Source organism: Taeniopygia guttata, chromosome 3 (genome assembly GCF_048771995.1).
Source record: "Taeniopygia guttata chromosome 3, bTaeGut7.mat, whole genome shotgun sequence".
NCBI classification, from domain to species: Eukaryota; Metazoa; Chordata; class Aves; order Passeriformes; family Estrildidae; genus Taeniopygia; species Taeniopygia guttata.
In genome coordinates, this window is record NC_133027.1 from 62,250,482 (window position 1) to 62,269,912 (window position 19,431).

Sequence of the window (19,431 nt, forward strand, 5' to 3'; positions counted from 1 at the left end):
GTTACAAGTGTGATTCCTGCTGATACCTTCGTCTGTAACTACAGAATGAATTTAATCCAAAGAATGAAGCAATAGCTAAGTGTTGGCATCATCAGGCCGTTAACACTAACCAAATGAAGCTGCAAAATTCATGGGATGTTTGATATTTCCAAAAGATGGCAGAAGAAAGAGAAAGGTTCAGATTGATGCAACAGAGGGTGCAAAGCGTGTGTTCGTTTCAAGAACAGAATTGTGTAGCAACAGAAAAAGGTTTTTAATCCCATCAGCAGCTCAGTCCTCATCAATTTTATGGCAAAACAGCCACAATTACCACTGAAGACTTGTTTGTGCTTGAACTTAGCCTGGGATGCAGCAATTTTATATCTTAGCCAGAACACCCAATGAATGAAGTACAAGCCTGGACAAGATTCACAGGCATCTATGACATTGAATGCTCCCCTGAGGCTGGTGTTTGTGGGTCTGAAACAAGCCTCTGTGCCTTGTTTGGGATGTTAACAGTGCTTGGAGTGAAGAAAAGTTGAGAGGCAGAAAACTCATGCAGATGTAGTACCAAGAACGGGAGAGTTTATCAGATGTCTTTGAAACATACGTGAGGTGAAAGCCTGTGGTGGGCAAGGGCAATACTTGGTGTCACTTGGTATCTTGTACCAGCCTTTCTTCCAGAAGGGGTGAAGTAGGTTCCAGCTGTCCGTGGGCATGCACTGTGTACAATTACACTGGAATTTGGAGGCAGTTCCTGCAGTGCAAACCTCTTGCTCAGTCCTGTAAGGCGTGGCCTAGCAACTGGCACCCAGAACAACGTGGACAGGGAACTGATGTTTGGATCCTCCCCACCATGGCTGCCCGTCATATTTCTTGTCAGGTGTGGAGTCTGTGCTCATTGTACATGTCAAAATCAGTAATGCTGCTGCTTGAACAAAGAGCTGTAAACTGCAGCCCTCTGCAGGTGCCAGCTGCAACTCTTTGCCTAACAGAAGATCAAAATAAATATTGAATAATAGCATAATTTCATTGAGAGTTTTAAACAATACAGGTGAAATATTTTGTTTGAAATAGAACCTTACAAGTGTGTTATACTTTATAAAAATGTTAAGGTAAACTACCGTGTTGTCTGTTTAGGATGCTTTTAAACAGTAAATGTATAATTCTATTTATATAAATTATCCTATTTTTTTACTGATGAATATGTGAAGCTTAAATGTTACAATGCAAAAAATATGTTGCCAACAGACAGGACACCATTTTTAAAAGCTTACTTTGAGGCTGTAGCATCTGAAAAAAAAATCTGGCAACACAGATGTCTTCAAGAGCATTATTAAAGTTAGCTTCTTCACATGACTCCAGCATCTGAATTTTCTGACTTTGGTTCATTGTCTCTGTGAGCTGAATGCTACTCCCAGGAGCTTTACACACAGCAAGCTCACCAAGTTAGTTGGATATTCCCCCCAGGTGCTTCCTTGCAATGACTTTTCTAATGCAGTGACACAGAGAAGCCCTGTAACTACAGTGATCTAGGCTTGACTTAGAGTGATTGAATAAGCCAGCTTTTCAGCTCCACAGTGTTGAATGCTAATAGCTTCCCTTTTATTGCCTTGTTCTTTATTTCCCTGGATGTATTCATTGAGTCAATCAAAAAGTACAAAAAATCAAAATAAAACCAACTTCAACACAACACTTTGGCTTTCCAGCTGTGTTACACTGAGCATACCAGACAGCTTCAAAGGAATTTGATCTATTGGTGACGGTAAGGATGGAGGGGGTGGCAAGGGTGGGGAGGGGCTTTTCATGACACCACAAGAATGAAAACATCCACAAAGCAAACAGCAGTTCCTGAGGTGCACCTGTGGTAGGAAAGGAAAGCAGGACAGTTCACCCTAATTCATTGGGCCTGCCTGAATTCACTGAGAGGGGAACTTTCCTGTCGAGCAGGTGATGAACAAAGATACAGACTGCAGCAGCAGAGACTGAATATAACCTCTGGAAAGCCAGAGATCAGAGAACTGCAGGCTGCAACAATGTCTTATAGTATGTCACAAAAATAAAGTGACACAGATCCTTGCTGCAACAGAAGTCACATGGGACTGCAAAGCAGTGGGTTTCAGGAAACTAGTGGGAGGAATACTCATTCCCTGAGGGACCAGACAGTAACACCCACAAGCAGCCAGAAAGAGACAGCTTGGATCATCAAAGAATTTTGAGTCTTGAGAGCACTGCTGAGATGTGAGAAAGCAAATTGTTATGCTGGATTGCTCATGGTACAGATGCAACAAGGAGTACCCAGGACATAGATTTGGTATAAACTGGGATCCAAAGGACTGTAATTTTAATACTTCTCAGCTCTCTCTTGTGGACAGCAGTAACTGGATGGAATCCTACTACAGTTTGAAACATACTGTACAGTCCCCTAATTAAATGCTTCTAAAGAAATTCCTTTCTCACATAAGAAAAGTACAGAGGCATTAGGCAGTGTATCAAGAGATTCAAAGTTCTGGAGCCAATTCTGTAGTTTTAGCTCTAAAGAAAACCATCTCTCTCCAAAGTACATGAGGTACAAAGTACATGAGCTAACTTTGAGAAAAAATGTGGGAGTCTACCAGCTCTATTTGTCACCCTGAGCAATGCAAGATGGTATCACACACTACTTACTGTGGGAGAACATATTGCTAGACTTAAGCACAGTTAACTCCTTCCTTTCCTTCCTCTTATGCTCAAATACATGGGTAAATCAAGCACAAAATTAGGTCTCCTACCAAACTCATTCCTCAGTATAATTCATGACTTGCAGTAGTAACCAGAACTGATCTGGGTCAGTTCAACCTGTTTCAATCTCTTTTGAAAAGTTGAGACTAGACTAGTGTGTCATCAAGAGCGGCACAAAGTAGGCTGAAGAGAATTCCATCCAACTGGTGGGCAGTTTAAATGTATTTTATACCGCTTTATATATTCTAGGAGCCTGACAATATTCTTAGCTAACAATATTTGGAAAAAGAATATAGACAGCAGGAAGAAGACCAGCCATGAGGGCAAAATAATGATTATACTCTAGTCAGTTGAAAACTGGAGCACGAGGATGTAAACCTTGAGAAAGTAGTTTTATGTTTTATGTTATTCTGGAGGGGAAAAAAAAAGAGTTGTTATCCCACTGTGTCCTTTGACACTATTATTTGAGGTTATTACCTCAATTTGTAGATAAAATTCATTCACAGGGCATATGATAAAATAGTGCCTGGGGTTTCAATAAAGAAATTGGCAATAGCTCATGCAAATGAGATGGGCTTTAAATGGATTGTGAATGAAACTAGGAATCTTACAAAGTAGCCTGCAATGTGGAATCCTTGCTGAGTGGAGCATTTCTGGTGGGATTTTGCAGAGACAAGTGCTAGATCTGACAGTAAAGAGGGCTCAAAAGCAGATACAGCACTGTGGTTGATCAAATCTGTACATGGCATAAAACTGCCAGAAAGGCGAATAGCACTAAGAACAAGGCAATAAAACGTTGCTGACTAAATGCATTTTTAATGCAGGCAAATGTAAAGCTGTGCATTTAGGAGCAAGGAATGTGGTCATGTCTTCAAAATCAGTAATTTAGCTCTAAGAGCTGCAGAACTGATTTGGAGGCACAGGTTAAAGCAGGCACCTCAGTAGGGGATGTTAGCAATCCTGAGATCTTCCTGCAAAAAGAGCTAGTACAATCCTCAGGTTTGTAAGTAGGGCAGTGGGAGGAGGGAATTAATTTCACCTGATAAAATACTGGGTTTGTTACTGCTGGCCATGCTTCTAAGCTGTCTTACAAGAAGGGAGAGTATTGAAAGACTATACTTCAAATATGGAAGAAAATGCCTCACAGCAAGAGATCTGTCTGCTTAGCTTATTTCAGAGAAAAGTGTAATTAAGTAATTCTCACTATCTTAAAAAACTTAACTGAATTAAAATACTGGTATCAAAAGGTGCTTTAATTTAGCAGGAAAAAGCACAACAAGCAGTAATATCTGGGGGCTGGAGCCAAGTACAAAAAGAAGCAAGACACACTTAATGATGAAAATTATTGTCATTGGAAAAAGCTCAACGAAATCATGGATTCTCCATTCTATGACGTGCTCCAAACAAAGCTACTTCAGATGAATTTGGATAGATACAGAGATAAATGTGTGAAACATGCAATGACCAAGGGCAAAATGTCTGGAGAGGAATAGGCAAGGTCCTGGTTCTCCCATCAGCCAGATGATGACCTGTGTGGAAGACACTCCTGCTCTTTCTCTGTCTGCATGCCCAGTTTTCTTTCTTTCCTACAAGGGGAGGAGAAGTGAGGGCCAGAGGATGAAGACTCCCTGTCTCTTGTGGGCACGTGATTTAGCCACACACGTGCCCAGGTCTGGTACCTTAGAAATATGCCCAAGCCCTGTAAATTAGCTGTAGTCTTAAATGGCTGAGGAGGAGACCCATTTGTTGGTTTGCACAAGACTAATTCATTCCAGTGGGCTTCAAACACATGCTGAAAACCTGTATTTTTGATGGTTTTCCATTACTTTCTAAAAAAAAAGTCATATGCTATTTATAACTGGGTATTCATCTTTGTAGTTTAGAGGAGAAATGCCTGACTGGAGAAAGGAGACTCCCTAGCAAAGAATGAGGGCTTCCCCTGGTGATGCTGCATGTTTCTAGTTAGATCTAGCGGCACCTAGAGAGTCTCACTATTCCTTAATGTGTGACTGCATATTTAGACAATAATCAGCTTCTAAAAGGAGAGAAGTTTTCTAAAATATCTGTCATTTTCCACTATTTCCACGTTAGTTTTAATTGCTTCCCTTGAGATGTACAGACAACAGTTCAGAAAGGGAAGAATGATAAACAATGGAAAAGTGTCATGTAACCTCCTATCTGGATTATGACCTACTGTATGTGGAGCAGGTAGCCAGGTGCTGGCAGGGGGAGCTGCAGGGCTGGGTTCCGTGGGAAGGGGCCAGCGCTGCCCTGCAGGATGGTTTCAGACAGCTTCAAACTGGACCCAGCACAGGACACAGCTGAGCACACACGGGCGCAGCTGGTGGCACCTCTGGGGAAACATATTTAAGATAAGGCACAGGTAAGAGGAGGGAACAAAACGAGTGAGAAGCAGCAGAGGAACAGCAAGGTTGGAGGAGGCGGAGGTGCTCCATTGTGGGGCAGCCCCCTCCCTTCCCCAAAAGTTGGTTGTTTGTTGTTATCCAAGTCAGTGCCCAAACGCTTATCTCAACTGACAATAAATTAAGTTAATTTCCCTGAGTAAAGTCTAGTTTTCTACCAACAGGAATTGGGAATTTCTTTATATCTACTCATGAGCTTGTTTAATCTGGGCCTTCTTATTTTCTCCCCTATCCAGCTGGTTTCAGGGAAGGGAGTAGGAGTGAGCAAGCAATTGGGTGGGAGTTTTACTGCTCATCCAGGGTCAACCCACCATACATTTTTAGTCTGAGATTATAACAATTGCATGATTATTGTCAATCCTAATTATTTTTGAGAGATAAGACTGTATCTCACAAGAGACATGAATTTCAAAGGAAGAGTAGTAGGCATCTAAAAATCAAAACAAAGGTGTTCTGCCTAAAATAGGCATAGTAAAACTGTTGGATGTGTCATTACATGTATTTTCTCAAACATTGAGAAACTTTTTAGAAAAATACATCTATGTAGTTTGAACAGTGTTTAAAATTTTCTTTGAAATATGCCTGCAGCAATATGCTGGGTGATAACTGAAAAGTAAACATGGTGATCTATTTAATGGACTAAGATAACTAAAATACAAGTCACTGCAGTTAAAAATATGCAGTTGGTCTAAGTCTTCACTAGTTGTTATCTAGATATCACAAGTTGTTGAGTTTTTATTTCCATTAGTCATATTCCTTTTAATATCTGTGGGATATATAAGTTAATAAAAGCCACTGGTAATTATTATTCCAAGTGCAGAGGACATTTGAAAGCAAATAATCACAGTGAAACACCATATAAAATGTTAATTTATATATAGGACAGGCAGGCTAGTTATGCTCCCATTTCAGTCTTCCCATTGCTATCAACATGACAGTCAAGAGAAAAGCAACCCAGCCATACTAAGAGGGACACAGAGCATGAACAGATGTGATCAGCATTCCTCTTTGTCTTCCTTGAAATCACCTCACAAGAGATTCTTCTTCAATTTTGATCAAAAGAGGTTTTAAATCTTATTTTATTTTCTTGTCCTCACATCTCTTCAAAACAGGATAGATGGAGGGAAGATTTATCTCCAAAGAGACAGTGAGAGAGTGATGATTCTTTCTTGCTGCTGCTGTGAGGGTCAGGACTGCCAGCTGCAGCCAACTGTGTAGAGCTTTATTCCTCCCAGCGATGACAAGAGCAGCTGTGACTCCAAAGCCACTGGCAGCTCAGAGATGATTTGTTATGGGTGATCTGTCACGGGCTGTCCCAGCAGTGCTTCTATGCCACCTCTTAAAATAAACGAGAAGCTTTGCATCACAGTGAACACCACCCTCCTGCTGAGCAACGTCACCTTTCTGTCCCCAGCATGCTGCTGCGATCCTCTTCATGCACAGCAAGGGCTCCGTGACAACAGTTGAGTCACATCATCTCATCGTCACATTGCTAGCTAGCTGTGACAAAGTGGTTTTATGGCAGGAGAAGGCAGCCAAGCCATGACGGCCTGAGGCAAGGCAAGGGTTATTCTCTTCCAGAGTTAAGGCAGCAGTGAGTAACAGGGCAGGTGGACCAAAGTCACAAGTTTTCTGTGGGGCTCTGTATGGCTTCTACTCTGCTGTTTGGGGATACTCAGTGAAAACTCCTACATGTGGTGAGACTCAAGGGCATAAATGAAGCTGTGTTACAGCAGCAGAGGTTCTCTTACCTTGGCAGTCAGTACAGATGTGTGCTTGTTTCTCTGTCATCTGGTGTACCCATCCATAATTCCACTTAGAAGGAAAAAGGCAGTTGCTCCTTTCAGCCAGCAGCTGCCACTACTGCCTTTCTCTGTCTCAAAACAATTTTGAGGGAGAAAGTGTTTGTTAAGCAGGAGGACTTCTGTTTGTTTGAGGGGTTTGTTTCTTTGCTGAAATAAAACAAGGGGGAAAGAAGGGGACTTGAGTTGGCAGCATTTATTCCCTTAACTTCTCAGCACCAGCTATTGCTTCTGAAACAGTCCAGAGTAATAACCCTGGTGCTTTTCCATGGATTGCTAAGCTTTGTATTTAACCAATACCACAATGTAATACATATGGTTGATGCCGCAAAAGGCTCACTATGCACAGGGGGAGAACCAGGAAGAATAATGGAAAGAGGGACTACTGATAAGCTCCACCCTCAAAAATAAACTCTTTCCAGGTTATGTGAAATGATGCAGTGCAGATGTTGAATTTGATCACACCTTAGTCTTAGACTCTTAGGGCTTTTCTCTCCCTCATGAAGTCCAGAAGCACTCAGGGAATGAACTGTGTTCCAGATGTTTAAATTCTGAGATTTGTAAGACAGTCAGTAATACTTTAGATTAGTTTGTTCTTAGATGTGGTTTGATGCTGCCTCTCTTTTATCATGTGCTGTGAAAATCACCAAAATCAGGCTGACACAGAAGGTGCTGTGCTTGGATAGATCAGCTGGTGTACCCTGAAATTAGTCAGGTAAGTCATGCCCCAGTGCATGTTATTTGCTGGTTACTCTTGCACCTTATTTTCAAAACTGTCTATGAAACCTTGGCCTCCCTTTGCTTTGACTTATGTTGTGCTTCCTGCAGAACCAAACACATTTCAAACACAGCCCAGTCTGTGCTGTGACTGCACTGGACAGGAAAGACAGACAGCCAATCACGGGAGAAGCATGATCTATTAGGTCTTCAGGGCTGGGGTAAGCACAGCAAGCTGAAATGTTCCATTTATCAGATATCAGATCTTCACAAAAGAAAATAGATTGGCAGTTTTACTAGACACTTAAAAATATTAAAAATATGCTTTTCTCGTTTACTGAAATAAGGAAACCTGAAATTTCTTTGATGAAAATGTTTGGATGCAAGTTAATTTTTTTTGTTTTTACCTTAAAAATGTTACTTAGGAATTGCATACAACCCTGAATACTGCTTGTTTAATCAATGTATTGAAGTGTTTTGGAGACTCAAAATGCATTCTTGACCTCCTTAGAGTCTTTTGAGTGTTTAATTCGGACCACAATGGGAATATACAGTTGCTTGTGTCTTCCCACAACTTTTGCTATTCACAAGCCTAAAATCCTGTAATATCTGGTATTTGTTGGCTGACACACTGTCTGGTTTTTTGATAGCAGAAGTTGGTGGGTTAATATGTGGTCAATGCTAACACCTTCTCTGTGAGTGACCTGTCAGCCTTCCACGAAAGGTGCAGAACCGTCCCATGGCATTTGAGGTGTAGGGAGACAAACACTGTTGGAAGCCAACCTGGATAATGTTCAGCACAACAAAGAACATTGTGTGTCTGGAATGATGCTGCTCTGAGCCCTCAAAAAACAAACAAACCAACCAGCAAACCAACCAAAAAAACCCCTTTGTCTCCAGCTTAAATGTGCACATGGCTTTTATCCTGCTGCAATGTTTTCAGAGAAGAACCTTCCTCCTCCCTTTCTCCCTCACCTGCTGGAGAAGACGAGTTGTCTGTCCCTCTCCCACTGCACCACCAGGAGTAACTTGCCAGTAGCTCTTGCTAGTACACATTTTTGAGAGATCAACTTAAGTAAAAATGCATGTTCCAGTCTTAGTACATGATAAAATACAGACTAAGGGCAAGGCTGGCAAATAACCCAGCCCAGCTTCCTGAATGTCAGGGAAGATATTTACATGAGAGGAGCAGTACAAAACATTTCTATATTTATACCTGCTAGACACAATGATTGCCTATCAAGAGGGATGGAGTTTTTGCTTTTACTATGGATATCATCACTGTCATTAGTTAGTGGAAATTAAGGCTTCAATTGATTGAATAATTTAAACGAGTTTAAATGTGAATTTATTTCTGAAGGAAAGTTTAATATGAATGAAGCTAACATGGTGCTCTGTGAACTGACTAGAGTTCAGTTTCAAGTTTCTAGATTAAGACAATGTAAACAGCATCATTCTTAGTTTTGGACCATTTACAGTGTCATGACCATGAAAAGTGGATTTAGCATAGGGTTCCTTTTTCATACCTAATACATTGGGGAAAAGAAGCAATAAAAATCAGGTCATTTTTTTTTACCTAGTGCCGGTATGCTTTTGAGAACAAAATAGTTTTATTAAAAAGATAACAATAATAAAAGATATGTTTTTAGCAGGGGTAATGCGAGCTCGTTGCTTACTTCCCGGCACCGGCCGCCCCTCTCCGTGGTGCTGAAGCGGCTCCCTCCGCCCTCGAGGGCGCGGGCCGTGGGCGGAGGACCCGCCCTGCATCCTCCGCCCCTGCATCCCTGCTGATGCTGCATCCCCCCTTCCTGCATCCTTCGTCCCTGCATCTCCCGCTCCTGCATCGGTGGCCACTGCATTCGGCCCCTTTCATCCCCCTTCCCTGCATCCCCCGCTCCTGCATCCGCTCCCCCCCGCATCCGCCGCCGCCGCTGCGGCTCCTGCGCCGCCCCCGCCCCGCGGCCGCTCAGCGCCGGCGGGCTCCGGCGGGGCTCCATGGCGGAGCGCGGGGCCTGAGGCGGCAGCGTGGGCGGCATGGAGGCGGATTTCGCCGCCTTCGGGAGCCCGCTGTGCGGCGAGGTCAAGCGCTTCTGCCGGCGGGTGCGGGAGACGTACCGGGAGATCCAGGAGGACCTCACGCCCTACAAGGATGATCGTTACTACCGGTACTGCGGGCGCGGCTCCGGCCGGGATCGGGACCGTCCCGGGGGGCGAGCGGGGGAATGGCTCCGGGCATCACACGAGAAGCCCCCGGCTGAGCGCTGGGAGCGGCCGCCCAGCCCCGGGGCTGCTCCGGGCGAGCGCCCGGGTCCCGCGGGCCGGCGGCGGAGGGGCCGCCGCTCCGCCCGGGGGATGTGCTCTGGCAGCGCCCCCCGATCAGACAAGACAGCCCCACGCCCCTCTTCCTGCCTCACCTGTTAACACCCATACACAGGCAATTTCCATCTGCGTCCCTCTGTGCTACGACTTTTCCATTGACGTAGCAAGCGAGGTGGATGTGTTCTAGAGGCAGCCGCGAAACAATCCTGGAATAGGATAAGAATAGATTATGAAAATGAGAGTGGTTGGCACAGGCTGAGGTCAGACAAGACAGATACACTGCGTGGGCTACACCCACATTTCTTCAGAGCCTTGCCCTGTCTGCTGTTTCCGTGACTGACCAGTGATGGCTGGAGAGTATGGATGGTTTGAGATTACAAAAGGCCAGGAAGGGCTCCAAGGGTGTTGGACGCCTTGGTTATAAACGAATTGAAGGAAGGTTGAATTGAACTGAATTGGAGGAAGGTTCTGAGAAAGTACAATGAACATCAGGAGAAACAGGTACCAGGAACTATGGAGAGAATGGATGCTGTTCAGCCACACAAATACAAGTTGGGGAGTAGTTATATGACATTTTTTGTCTAAAAAGGTATAGAAGTTTTAATCTTTTATAAAATTATCTCTTTCAACAATGACATTTTCTTATACACATGAAAAAGGTAAATGTACAGCAGAAGCACAAGATCTGAGAGTTACACCACCTACTTTAGTCAACACTCCAGACCTCAGTGCAAGCTATGTCCACACTTCAAGGGCCTGCCAGTGGAAGAGAGGATAAGACAGGGATCTGGATAATCAAAAGTCTTGAAAGCATAGTTTTGAGGAAAATTTGAGATTACTCCCCCAAAATAACACACACTGAAGTTGGAAGAATAGGAATTTCTGTAAAGAGAAATTTCATGTTCATCTTGGACAAAACGCTACAGAATAATACTAACTGAAGCAATAAAAGTTCTTGTTAGATATCAAGAAAAAAAAATCTGAATGGGAAGGATGGCAAAACACTACAAGAAAGGATTATCCCGAGAGATTCCAGCATCTCCATCATCGCAGGGTTTTAAAAACTTTTGACAAACACATGCCAGGAAAGTCTTAGATCTGGCAGATGCTGTCCTAAGACAGAAGGAAAGATGAGGTACCTTGTAAGGTCTCTTTCAGCTCTATTTTACTGTACATCTGGGCAGTCTGCTTTTGCAGAGTACCCCAGCTGTTCTGCTTAAGTCATTTGACTTCAGAATGTGGTTTTTCCCAGTGAAGGGGCAGGTGATTCATTAGATTGAGTTTGCTCATTATTCACAACATCAAAGACTACAGAGTCATAGAGTTTGGAAACAATGCCTGACAGCTTGGCAGAGTCTAATAAAACCCAGGTCTTTTCTGGCAAAACAGTGGCTCCTTACACTTGAGTGTGGTGTGAGAAGCCATGGGAGCTGATAAGGAGTGATAGAAATGTACCTGTGTGCATCTGGCAGTGCAATAAGGAATACTAGCACTGGAATGGAGAAAGAGGGGAGACATTAACTTGTTGAATTAACAAATAAGAGGTCCTGGGAGAGGCATTTGTTCAGCTTTATTTCTAGAAGAATCTTGAGCTCTCTAAGATAAACTATTATTAATTCATTTTTATGACCTTAGGACTGTATGGAGGGACTTTCTGCATTGAAAAGATGCTAACTCAGTGAATCAAATGTGCCTGCAGAGTTAGTGCTAGATTGCCCTTTCTTCAGTGACAATGAGGTATCAGCTGCTGGTCATCTAGAATGGAATGGAGTAATACTGGATTCTTAGCATGGAAATAATACTTCCTGACTTACAAGTCATGCTAGTAATTCTCAGCATTCCCAAGATCTTAACCTAAGTGACCTGCTGTAAAGTGAGTTTCTGTTACTGCCACTGCATATCTGCTGTTCTGGTGAGTGCACTGTGGATGGATGTAGCAATGGCACCTTGCTTTTTAGATTTATGGTGTGGAGGAGGGTTCCTTGATGCATTCTTGTTACACGCAACTCCCACTTACAAGAAGGAGAATTAAATTTTTGATCCTCTTGTCCCTCTTCATTTTACTCAGGATGTTTGGTCAGGTTATAAATGAGCACACTCTGGGATGTAATGTAGAGACTTACTGTTACAGATGACAATTCCCCTGCCTCTCGAAGCCATTTTGAGTAGACTATTGGTATGAAAACAGCTTACTACCAATTTTACTAAAAAACATTTTTATCTCTTTGACATGCTAGCAATGAGATACCAAAGCTTACCAGAAGACACCAAGCCTGCCAATCAGCTGACAGGTATTTTTCAGTGAGAATTTCGTAACTCTATCACCTAGCTGGTGTTGAAGAGTTCAGCTTGCTGGAAACATTTTGATAGGAATTGAAGTGTCTATCTGATAGACAGGAGAGAGCAGGAAGGTGGCCAAATTGTGGTCTGACATGAGAGTTGCATAACTGCAACATGGCATTCCTGAAAAATCAATTTCTAGGTTAATGAACATGTCCCACTGGCCAATTAGCTTATACAGGGAAGCATAGTGTTGATGCTGAATTTAGTAGTAATACACAGAGACTGTGATAAATGTCCTTCAATCTGCCCTGCTTTACACAAGGGATAAACTTTAAACTCCTATCATATAATAATATGATATTTTGTACATCAAAAAGAAAAAACTATATATAGGACATCATGAAAAGTATTTTTGAACTTGCAGCTTTAATTAATGCCTGATGTTACATAGACAATCTTCAAACCATAGGGGAAAATTTCATTGACTGTGGTTCTGCTCCTCTGGCAAAAAGACCAGAGAATACCACATCATTTGACTCAGGAATAAAGAGAAGCTGTTCATTTTTCCTTAGAGAACTGGTACCTGTGTGCTTCTGAGGAGAAACTTGAAGTTGCTAGAGAAGGCTGTTGTGATAAAATATACATTTATTCACAGCAATATACATCTTCTACCAGGGCTTAAAGTGCAAGTCTGTGAGAAGCTGTGGGGTCAACAAGACCTTGTTGGACATCTGCTGTCAAATTCCTGGAAGGTTCATGCTGCCTTCAGCCTTAACCCAGGCAGGATTGTCAGTGGCTGCTTTGAGCCACAGCTGGCACCCTTCTCTTGTTCTTGCAGCGTCCTGGCAATTGGAAGAACCTGAATGACCCCAGTGTGAAGTATATAGCTAGGGCCAGAAGGCTTGAAAGAGAGAAGAGGATGAGGCTAACACTGTAGCTTCATGATTGCTTTAAGTTGCCATAAGCTGGCTCTGTGGCTGGAAAAAGCCATCCTAGCTCTCATTTCCCTGGTCACACATTTCTGTTCTTTCCTCATCTGCCCACAATTAATCCTTTATGTGCACACTGACTGAGCAACTGATTCCTAAGTGACCTTTAACGCAGATGATTTCCATTATTTGATTCACCAGTCTCCTGCACTAACATGAGTGCTAGCAAAATTGAAAGAGCTCCAGCTAGAGAGGCTGGATTTCACCTATGGTCACTGAAGCTGTAGGTGTGAGCCATGAAAGTGTAAACTGGCCATGAAAGTACAGCTTTAGTGCTAAGGTGCTCCATTTAAATAGAATCCCAGCTGAGTGAGTATTCAGCCTCCTGTTGATAGCTCAGTCTGCCTTCTCTTGCAAGCCTCATTCATCACACACTGTCCAGCTCCTACAACTGATGAGGCAGACAGCAGATTCTTGCACTATTTCATCCCAGAGCACGTCAAACAAAGCACTGAGTGGCACCTTCTTGGAAGAAGCAGAGAGAGACTGACTGACTCTGTGAAGAGAGAGGAGTTTCACAGTGTCTTCCCTCCAAGTGTTCAGTTTGTAAACTCAGTGCCAAAATTTTCACAAAAAATAGCATGAAATGTACAGGTCTGCAGTGTATTCACAACCACTTGTAAGCTGGTGGATGGCAAAGAGAAATGTGGTCCTTTGGCTAACTGAAGTGAGCTGGATTTCAAGCTCTGCCACCCGCACTGTTCTCCAAGTGACTTTTGGCAAGGCTCAGTCTCTCTGTGCTTCAGGTTTCCTGCCTACTCAATGAGGAGAACATAGTTTTGGTTTGAGGATAATAAATTCATGTTAGCAAGACACCTGAGTGCCAGAGGGATTGGAGCAGTCCTTGGAACAGCTCAGTTGTGTGCACATAAATAGAAGTGTAACTCCAGAGAGTCATAACTCCACAACCATGCTTCCCAGAACACTGGGAATGGTCACAGATGCTGTAAGCACCATTCCATCATTTTCTGGCCAGGGAGAGCTTGTTGGAGAAGCCTGAAGTGTGCTGAAAGCAACACAATGCATGTCATAGTCATCCATGACCTAATGACCAACTGTGGCTTGGCAGTGATGATAACTTGTTCTGAGCAGGTACAGTTTGTTAAGTTGTCCTGATTACTCAAAGCTTTATTTTCTTCCCCCCCAGTTAATTGTCTATAGTTTAAACTCTCATTGATTAAAAATATGTGGTCTCCTTTTCTTCATCAATTGGTAGTATGTATTTCTCAAGGCAGCTATTTTTATGAGATTACTAAGTGATCATCAGTGCTGTAAATCACTGATGGCATAAATACCAGTATCAATGACTAAACTAATTTCCAGCATGTTTTTAGGTTCAGTGGTGTTACACAAGAGTCATACTGGGTCCCACAGGTCACAGTAGTGACATAACTGCCCCCAGAGTAATGGAATAAAATGAAGAATATTATTAATCCTAAGTACTCTTAAAAAGGAAATGCAATAAGACTAAGTATCATCTAAGTAAGCTTTTAATGAAATTATTTAACTGTTGAAGAGATAATTTTAAAATTATTTGTTGACTGATCTATCTCAGCATTTCTTGGGGGGTCATCTCAAAGACGCTCTGCCTTCTGTATATGACAAACAACAAAGCCAGGCAGTTACTCTGAATTTCATTCAAGACTATACATCAGGTATTCCCATATGTTTTAGTAACTGCAGTGCTGACTTTCTATGAGCAGATGTTAGAGCTATCAAAAATGACTACAAAACATAATTTGTCTAACCCTTATACCTTCCTACTCTTTACCATCCCTACCCAGGTTGTCAATCTTTGTTGCCCAGTCTTAGGACATTTAACATAAATTCAGAACAAAAATCCAATTTTATCTTAACATTGTGCGAGAACAGAACACTGTTAGGTATGAACTAGAGATTTTTATTACATAGTGTGTGTAAAGTAGTTGCTTACTCCTAGGATTTAATTTCTGTTGCCCGTGAGCTGACTGAATTCTCTGCAAACACAATACACCAGTCACATCCCTTGAATACCACAAAGCTTCATGCAGATGACTGCAGTGACAGCATTTTAATTCTACTGAAAGAGCTGGTAAACAAAATAGTTTATGACCCAGGTGGCACTAAACGTGTATGTTCAGCATGGATACATCCCATTGGGCCTTTTGACTAAAATGGATGGGTTTAGTCTGGATTCAGAACCATTTCTCTGTCCTAAGTATTTTCTGTTTATATGGTTTAATATCCCTCTACTACCTCTGGTTGCTACTACTACAGCACAAGCTGATAAAGCACACTAGAAATATGGAAAATACTGCTGTTATCCCAACACAATAACACATTTGGCCTCATAACCAAATAGAGGCTGGTTCAACTAGACAAGTGCTGAGGTTCTATGAAGTTCAACTAGACCAAGTGCTGGGTCCTACGCTTTGGTTACAGCTCCATGCAGTGCTATAGGCTGGGAGAAGAGTAGCTGGGAAGTGGCCCAGTGGGAAAGGACCTGTGGATGCTGGTCAGCATCTGAGCACGAGCCAGCCAAGTGGCCAATGTGACCCAGGTGGCCATGAGTGACCCAGGTAGCCAAGAAGGCCAATGGCATCCTGGCCTGGATCAGCAATGGTGTGGCCAGCAGGAGCAGGACTGGGATTGTCCCCCTGTACTCGGCACTGGTGAGGCTGTGCCTCGAATCCTGTCATCAGTTCTGGGCCCCTCACTACAGGGAGGACATTGAGGGGCTGGAGCGTGTCCAGAGAAGGGCAACGGAGCTGGGGAAGGGTCTGGAGCACAAGTCCTGTGAGGAGCAGCTGAGGAGCTGGGGTGTTTGGTCTGGAGAAAAAGAGGCTCAGGGGTGCCCTCATTGCTCTCTACAGCCGCCTTAAAGGAGGGCGCAGCCAGGTGAGGGCTGGTCTCTCCTCCCAGCGACCCAGACACCGGACAAGAGGAAATGGCTTCTAACTGCCCCAGAGGAGGTTCAGGTTGGACATTAGGAGGAATTTTTTCACAGAAAGGGTGATTAGACATTGGAACGGGCTGTCCGGGGGGACTGTCAAGTCACTATCTTTAAAGGCGTTTAAGGAAAGACTGACATGGCACTCAGTCCCATGGTGTACCTGACGCGGTGCTGTTAGGTCACAGGTTGGACTCGATGATCTTGGGGATCTTTTCCAACCTAGCTGGCTCCCTGATGCTGTGTTACGGTGACTTTGAACCCGCGGCGCTGCAAGCCGGCTCACCAAAGACAAGCCGCCGTCGTACCGCACCGCCTCCCGCCGCCTGTGTCCCCTCGGGCTCGCCGTAGCTCCCTCCCTCTCCCCCCCCCTCAGCTCCCCCGCGGCCGGGGCGCGGCGGGGCCCGTGACGTGTGCGGGGCCGCGTGGCGGCCGCGCGGTGACGCACGCGGAAGGCGTCGCGCGGCGCCGGCTGTGCCACGGCGGCGGCGCGCGGAGGAGGCGCGGGCAGCGCGCGCGCGGCGCGCGATGGAGCCGTGAGTGGGGGCGGGGAGGGCGGCGCGCGCGGGGGGCGCGAGCCCGAGGGGAGCCCGCGGGGAGCCCGTTCGGAGCCCGTTCGCTCGGGGCCGCGTCCGGGAGAACGAACTCACCCGCGGGATCGCAGAACGGGCACCTCGGGAGGGACCGCGGCCACCGGCCGTCTGCTCACCCTGCCTGCTCAGGCACGGTCACTCTAGGGCACCTGGCGCAGCGCTGTGTCCTGCCGGGTCTTGAGTGTCTCCGGGGAGGGAGGCCCCTCAATCTCTTCGGGCGGTCCGAGTCTAATTCAGTTTATACTCGTTATCCTCCTTAAGGAAATCAGCTCGCCGAGGGTTAAATGAATGTTTCTGAGGTTGTGGTTCGCCACTCAGGACCCCGAGGGTGACTGTCCATTTCTTTAGAGGAACGCTGTGAGTTTTGCCTTTTATATGGCGAATAAAACCTCCCCCCACCCCCGATATCTTCGATCTCAGATTGTTTGTTAAAGGAGAAAGAAAACCTTGTTTTCCCGGATATTTCTTCGCATGAACAGAGTCATAGCTGTGACTAATTATACAGACTTAAATGAATACAATGAACAACAACTAAAAAACCAAAAAGCCAAACCCACCCAGTGCGCACATACAAAGGCAAAGCATAGCCATGTTTATCTGTCAGTTGTCATGTAGAAGTTCTGTATAGTACTGACAATGTTAATTTTATGCTGCTTTTTGTATAGTCATGTGCTGCCTCATTAGCTATTAACCCTTGTGGAATACATTTGCAAGAAGAAATTCAAGGTCTTCTGAGGGACACCAAAGCAGGCAATGTATTTAAACCATGAGCAAGTGCAGGGTGTATGGATAACCCCAGTACTGTCAATGTGGGTAGCATATATAATTATTCAAATCAAAGTGGGTTTGGTGGTTCTTTTTGGGTGTGAGCCTAAAATAGAGACGAGCAGTTGGAGGCAGAGATGTTGAGGCTAGGATTTCAGAAAAGCTGCTGTGCATTAAAGCGAGTTATGTCTGATTTTAATATCGACTCTGTGCCTACCTACTGCTTAATCTCAGTTTCACCACAGCTTTCCCTTCTTTAAAGTCAGTATTTAGTGAAAGACTGACTGTTTATTATATAACAGGCTCTGTTTTCATCATGGTCTTCATTAAGGACTTCGTTGTGCAGTCATGAGTAGTGATTTGAAGATGAGGAGTATTCTGAGAAACGTTTTGCTGACCCTTTTGAGACAAAACTTTACTCCAAAAGCAAGATGTAACCCACCTTTACATCTCATGTATGAATGGCTACTGAAATATTGCAATAGTTATGAGTGTGTGTTTCCAAAGTTAACTCTGTCACAGGCTGCACTAGAGATTTTAGTTTACTGACTGCTATTTGAGACGTGCAATCAGACATAAGTTAATTATAAACCACTCTGAATTAGGGTAAAGCTGAGTGTAGGTGGTAAAGCTGCCTGAGAGACCTGCAGACAGTTCGATGTCTAGTCTTGAGCTTTGGACTGCTGTGGTTGGGCTGAGTAAATGTCTTCCACTTTGCTTGGTAAAGCAAAGCACAGATCTTTACTTGTTTGAACAGGTGCATCCAGAGTAAGGAATCTTTTTTGATTTTCCCATAAATGTGTTTCCAGCATTTCATTCTTTCTTGGTCATTTCAAATGTAAGATGGGACTGCCGATGGAGTATAACCAACTTGCACTTATGTATATTCATAAACTTCATGTAATCTCTTTCCAAAAGGCAGGTGTTAAACAATGAACTCATGGGAAGGTGGTTTTACCTGCTTTGTATGTCAGGTGGTGACAGGTGCAGCGAGACACTTAAATCTACATAAGGAAGTTATGCAGCCAGGGGCAATGGAGCGTGCATCACCTGATAGGAATGCTGTAAATTGCAGTTTGCCCTCATGAGAAATGCAGTTAAGATTTGGCTGAGTTCTTACATTTGCTGTTAATACCAGTGTCCATGTTGCCTTACTGGCCTCTAAAGTACCTCATGCAGTCAGTGGCTTAAATGACACTTGAGGAGTACAGGTTTGAATGAAAGGAAAACACGGGGTGTGTCCCTCCTCTGTGTGTCTCCACTCTTGGCTGGGTACAGCATCCCTGTTGGTAGGTAGGTGTACACCTACCCGTTGCAACTACCAGGTGTTGCACCATCTGGAGAGCAGCTGGAATAAAGAATGAGCCAGTGTCTGGAACGTGTTTCTTCAAAAGCTCACAAGCACATCTGCTCTGGCTTATGAGTAAACCAAGGTGCTAATTGCCAGTAACACTCTTGGCTGGGTGAGGAACTGGTGGCTTTTCTGTAAGGAATGTGGAGAGGGAGCTGCTTTTCATGTCCACATCATGCATTTTGAAATGTCTGCAAAAACCTTGAAATTAGGAAACCTATCAAAAGAACATGCACAGCAAGTCAGAAGTATCCTGCATCAGTCTGTAGCTGTCAAGTGGATGCCCAGATGTGAGCTGTTCAGACAGAACAAGTATATGTTATGCTTTACTGCAAACATGATGCCCTTACAGTTGTCAGCTATACTCAACCCATGGACTTCCCTGTGTTGAGAGATCCTCAGTGTATGTGCTCTGCCATGAAGCATTTAGTATCCACTTGAACTCTTGCAGTTAATTTAGGCATGTCCACGTTTTATGTACGGTTTTTATGTGTCAGAGATTTTCTTGTTATGATTAATACTTTGGTATCTCAAGATTATATCCCACACTTGGTGTACTC

General features: G+C 44.0%; 1 protein-coding gene and 1 long non-coding RNA gene across 4 annotated transcripts in view; one reads left to right on the plus strand and one right to left on the minus strand.

Annotated features, from left to right (window-relative positions):
• Positions 1-1,577: 1,577 nt before the first annotated feature.
• On the minus strand, positions 1,578-16,319 carry LOC115494614 (uncharacterized). Of its 2 annotated transcripts, none has more exons than XR_012055077.1 (3): positions 10,057-16,319; positions 6,875-6,996; positions 1,578-5,053 (listed from the first exon to the last, which is right to left on the minus strand). It is a non-coding gene; the product is annotated as an uncharacterized lncRNA (long non-coding RNA). The 2 variants fall into 2 exon arrangements; XR_012055076.1 differs by having other exon boundaries at positions 6,875-7,075.
• TMEM181 (transmembrane protein 181) overlaps positions 9,389-19,431 on the plus strand; it is a 33,994-nt gene continuing 23,951 nt past the window's right edge. The window contains exon 1 of one of the 2 annotated variants that reach the window (XM_002198300.6): positions 9,389-9,807. In XM_002198300.6, coding sequence (XP_002198336.1) covers positions 9,677-9,807 — 131 coding nt within the window. In that variant the 5' untranslated portion in view covers positions 9,389-9,676. Of the gene's footprint in view, positions 9,808-16,570; positions 16,699-19,431 lie in introns of those variants that run through there. The other variant, XM_030269554.4, reaches the window with a different exon arrangement.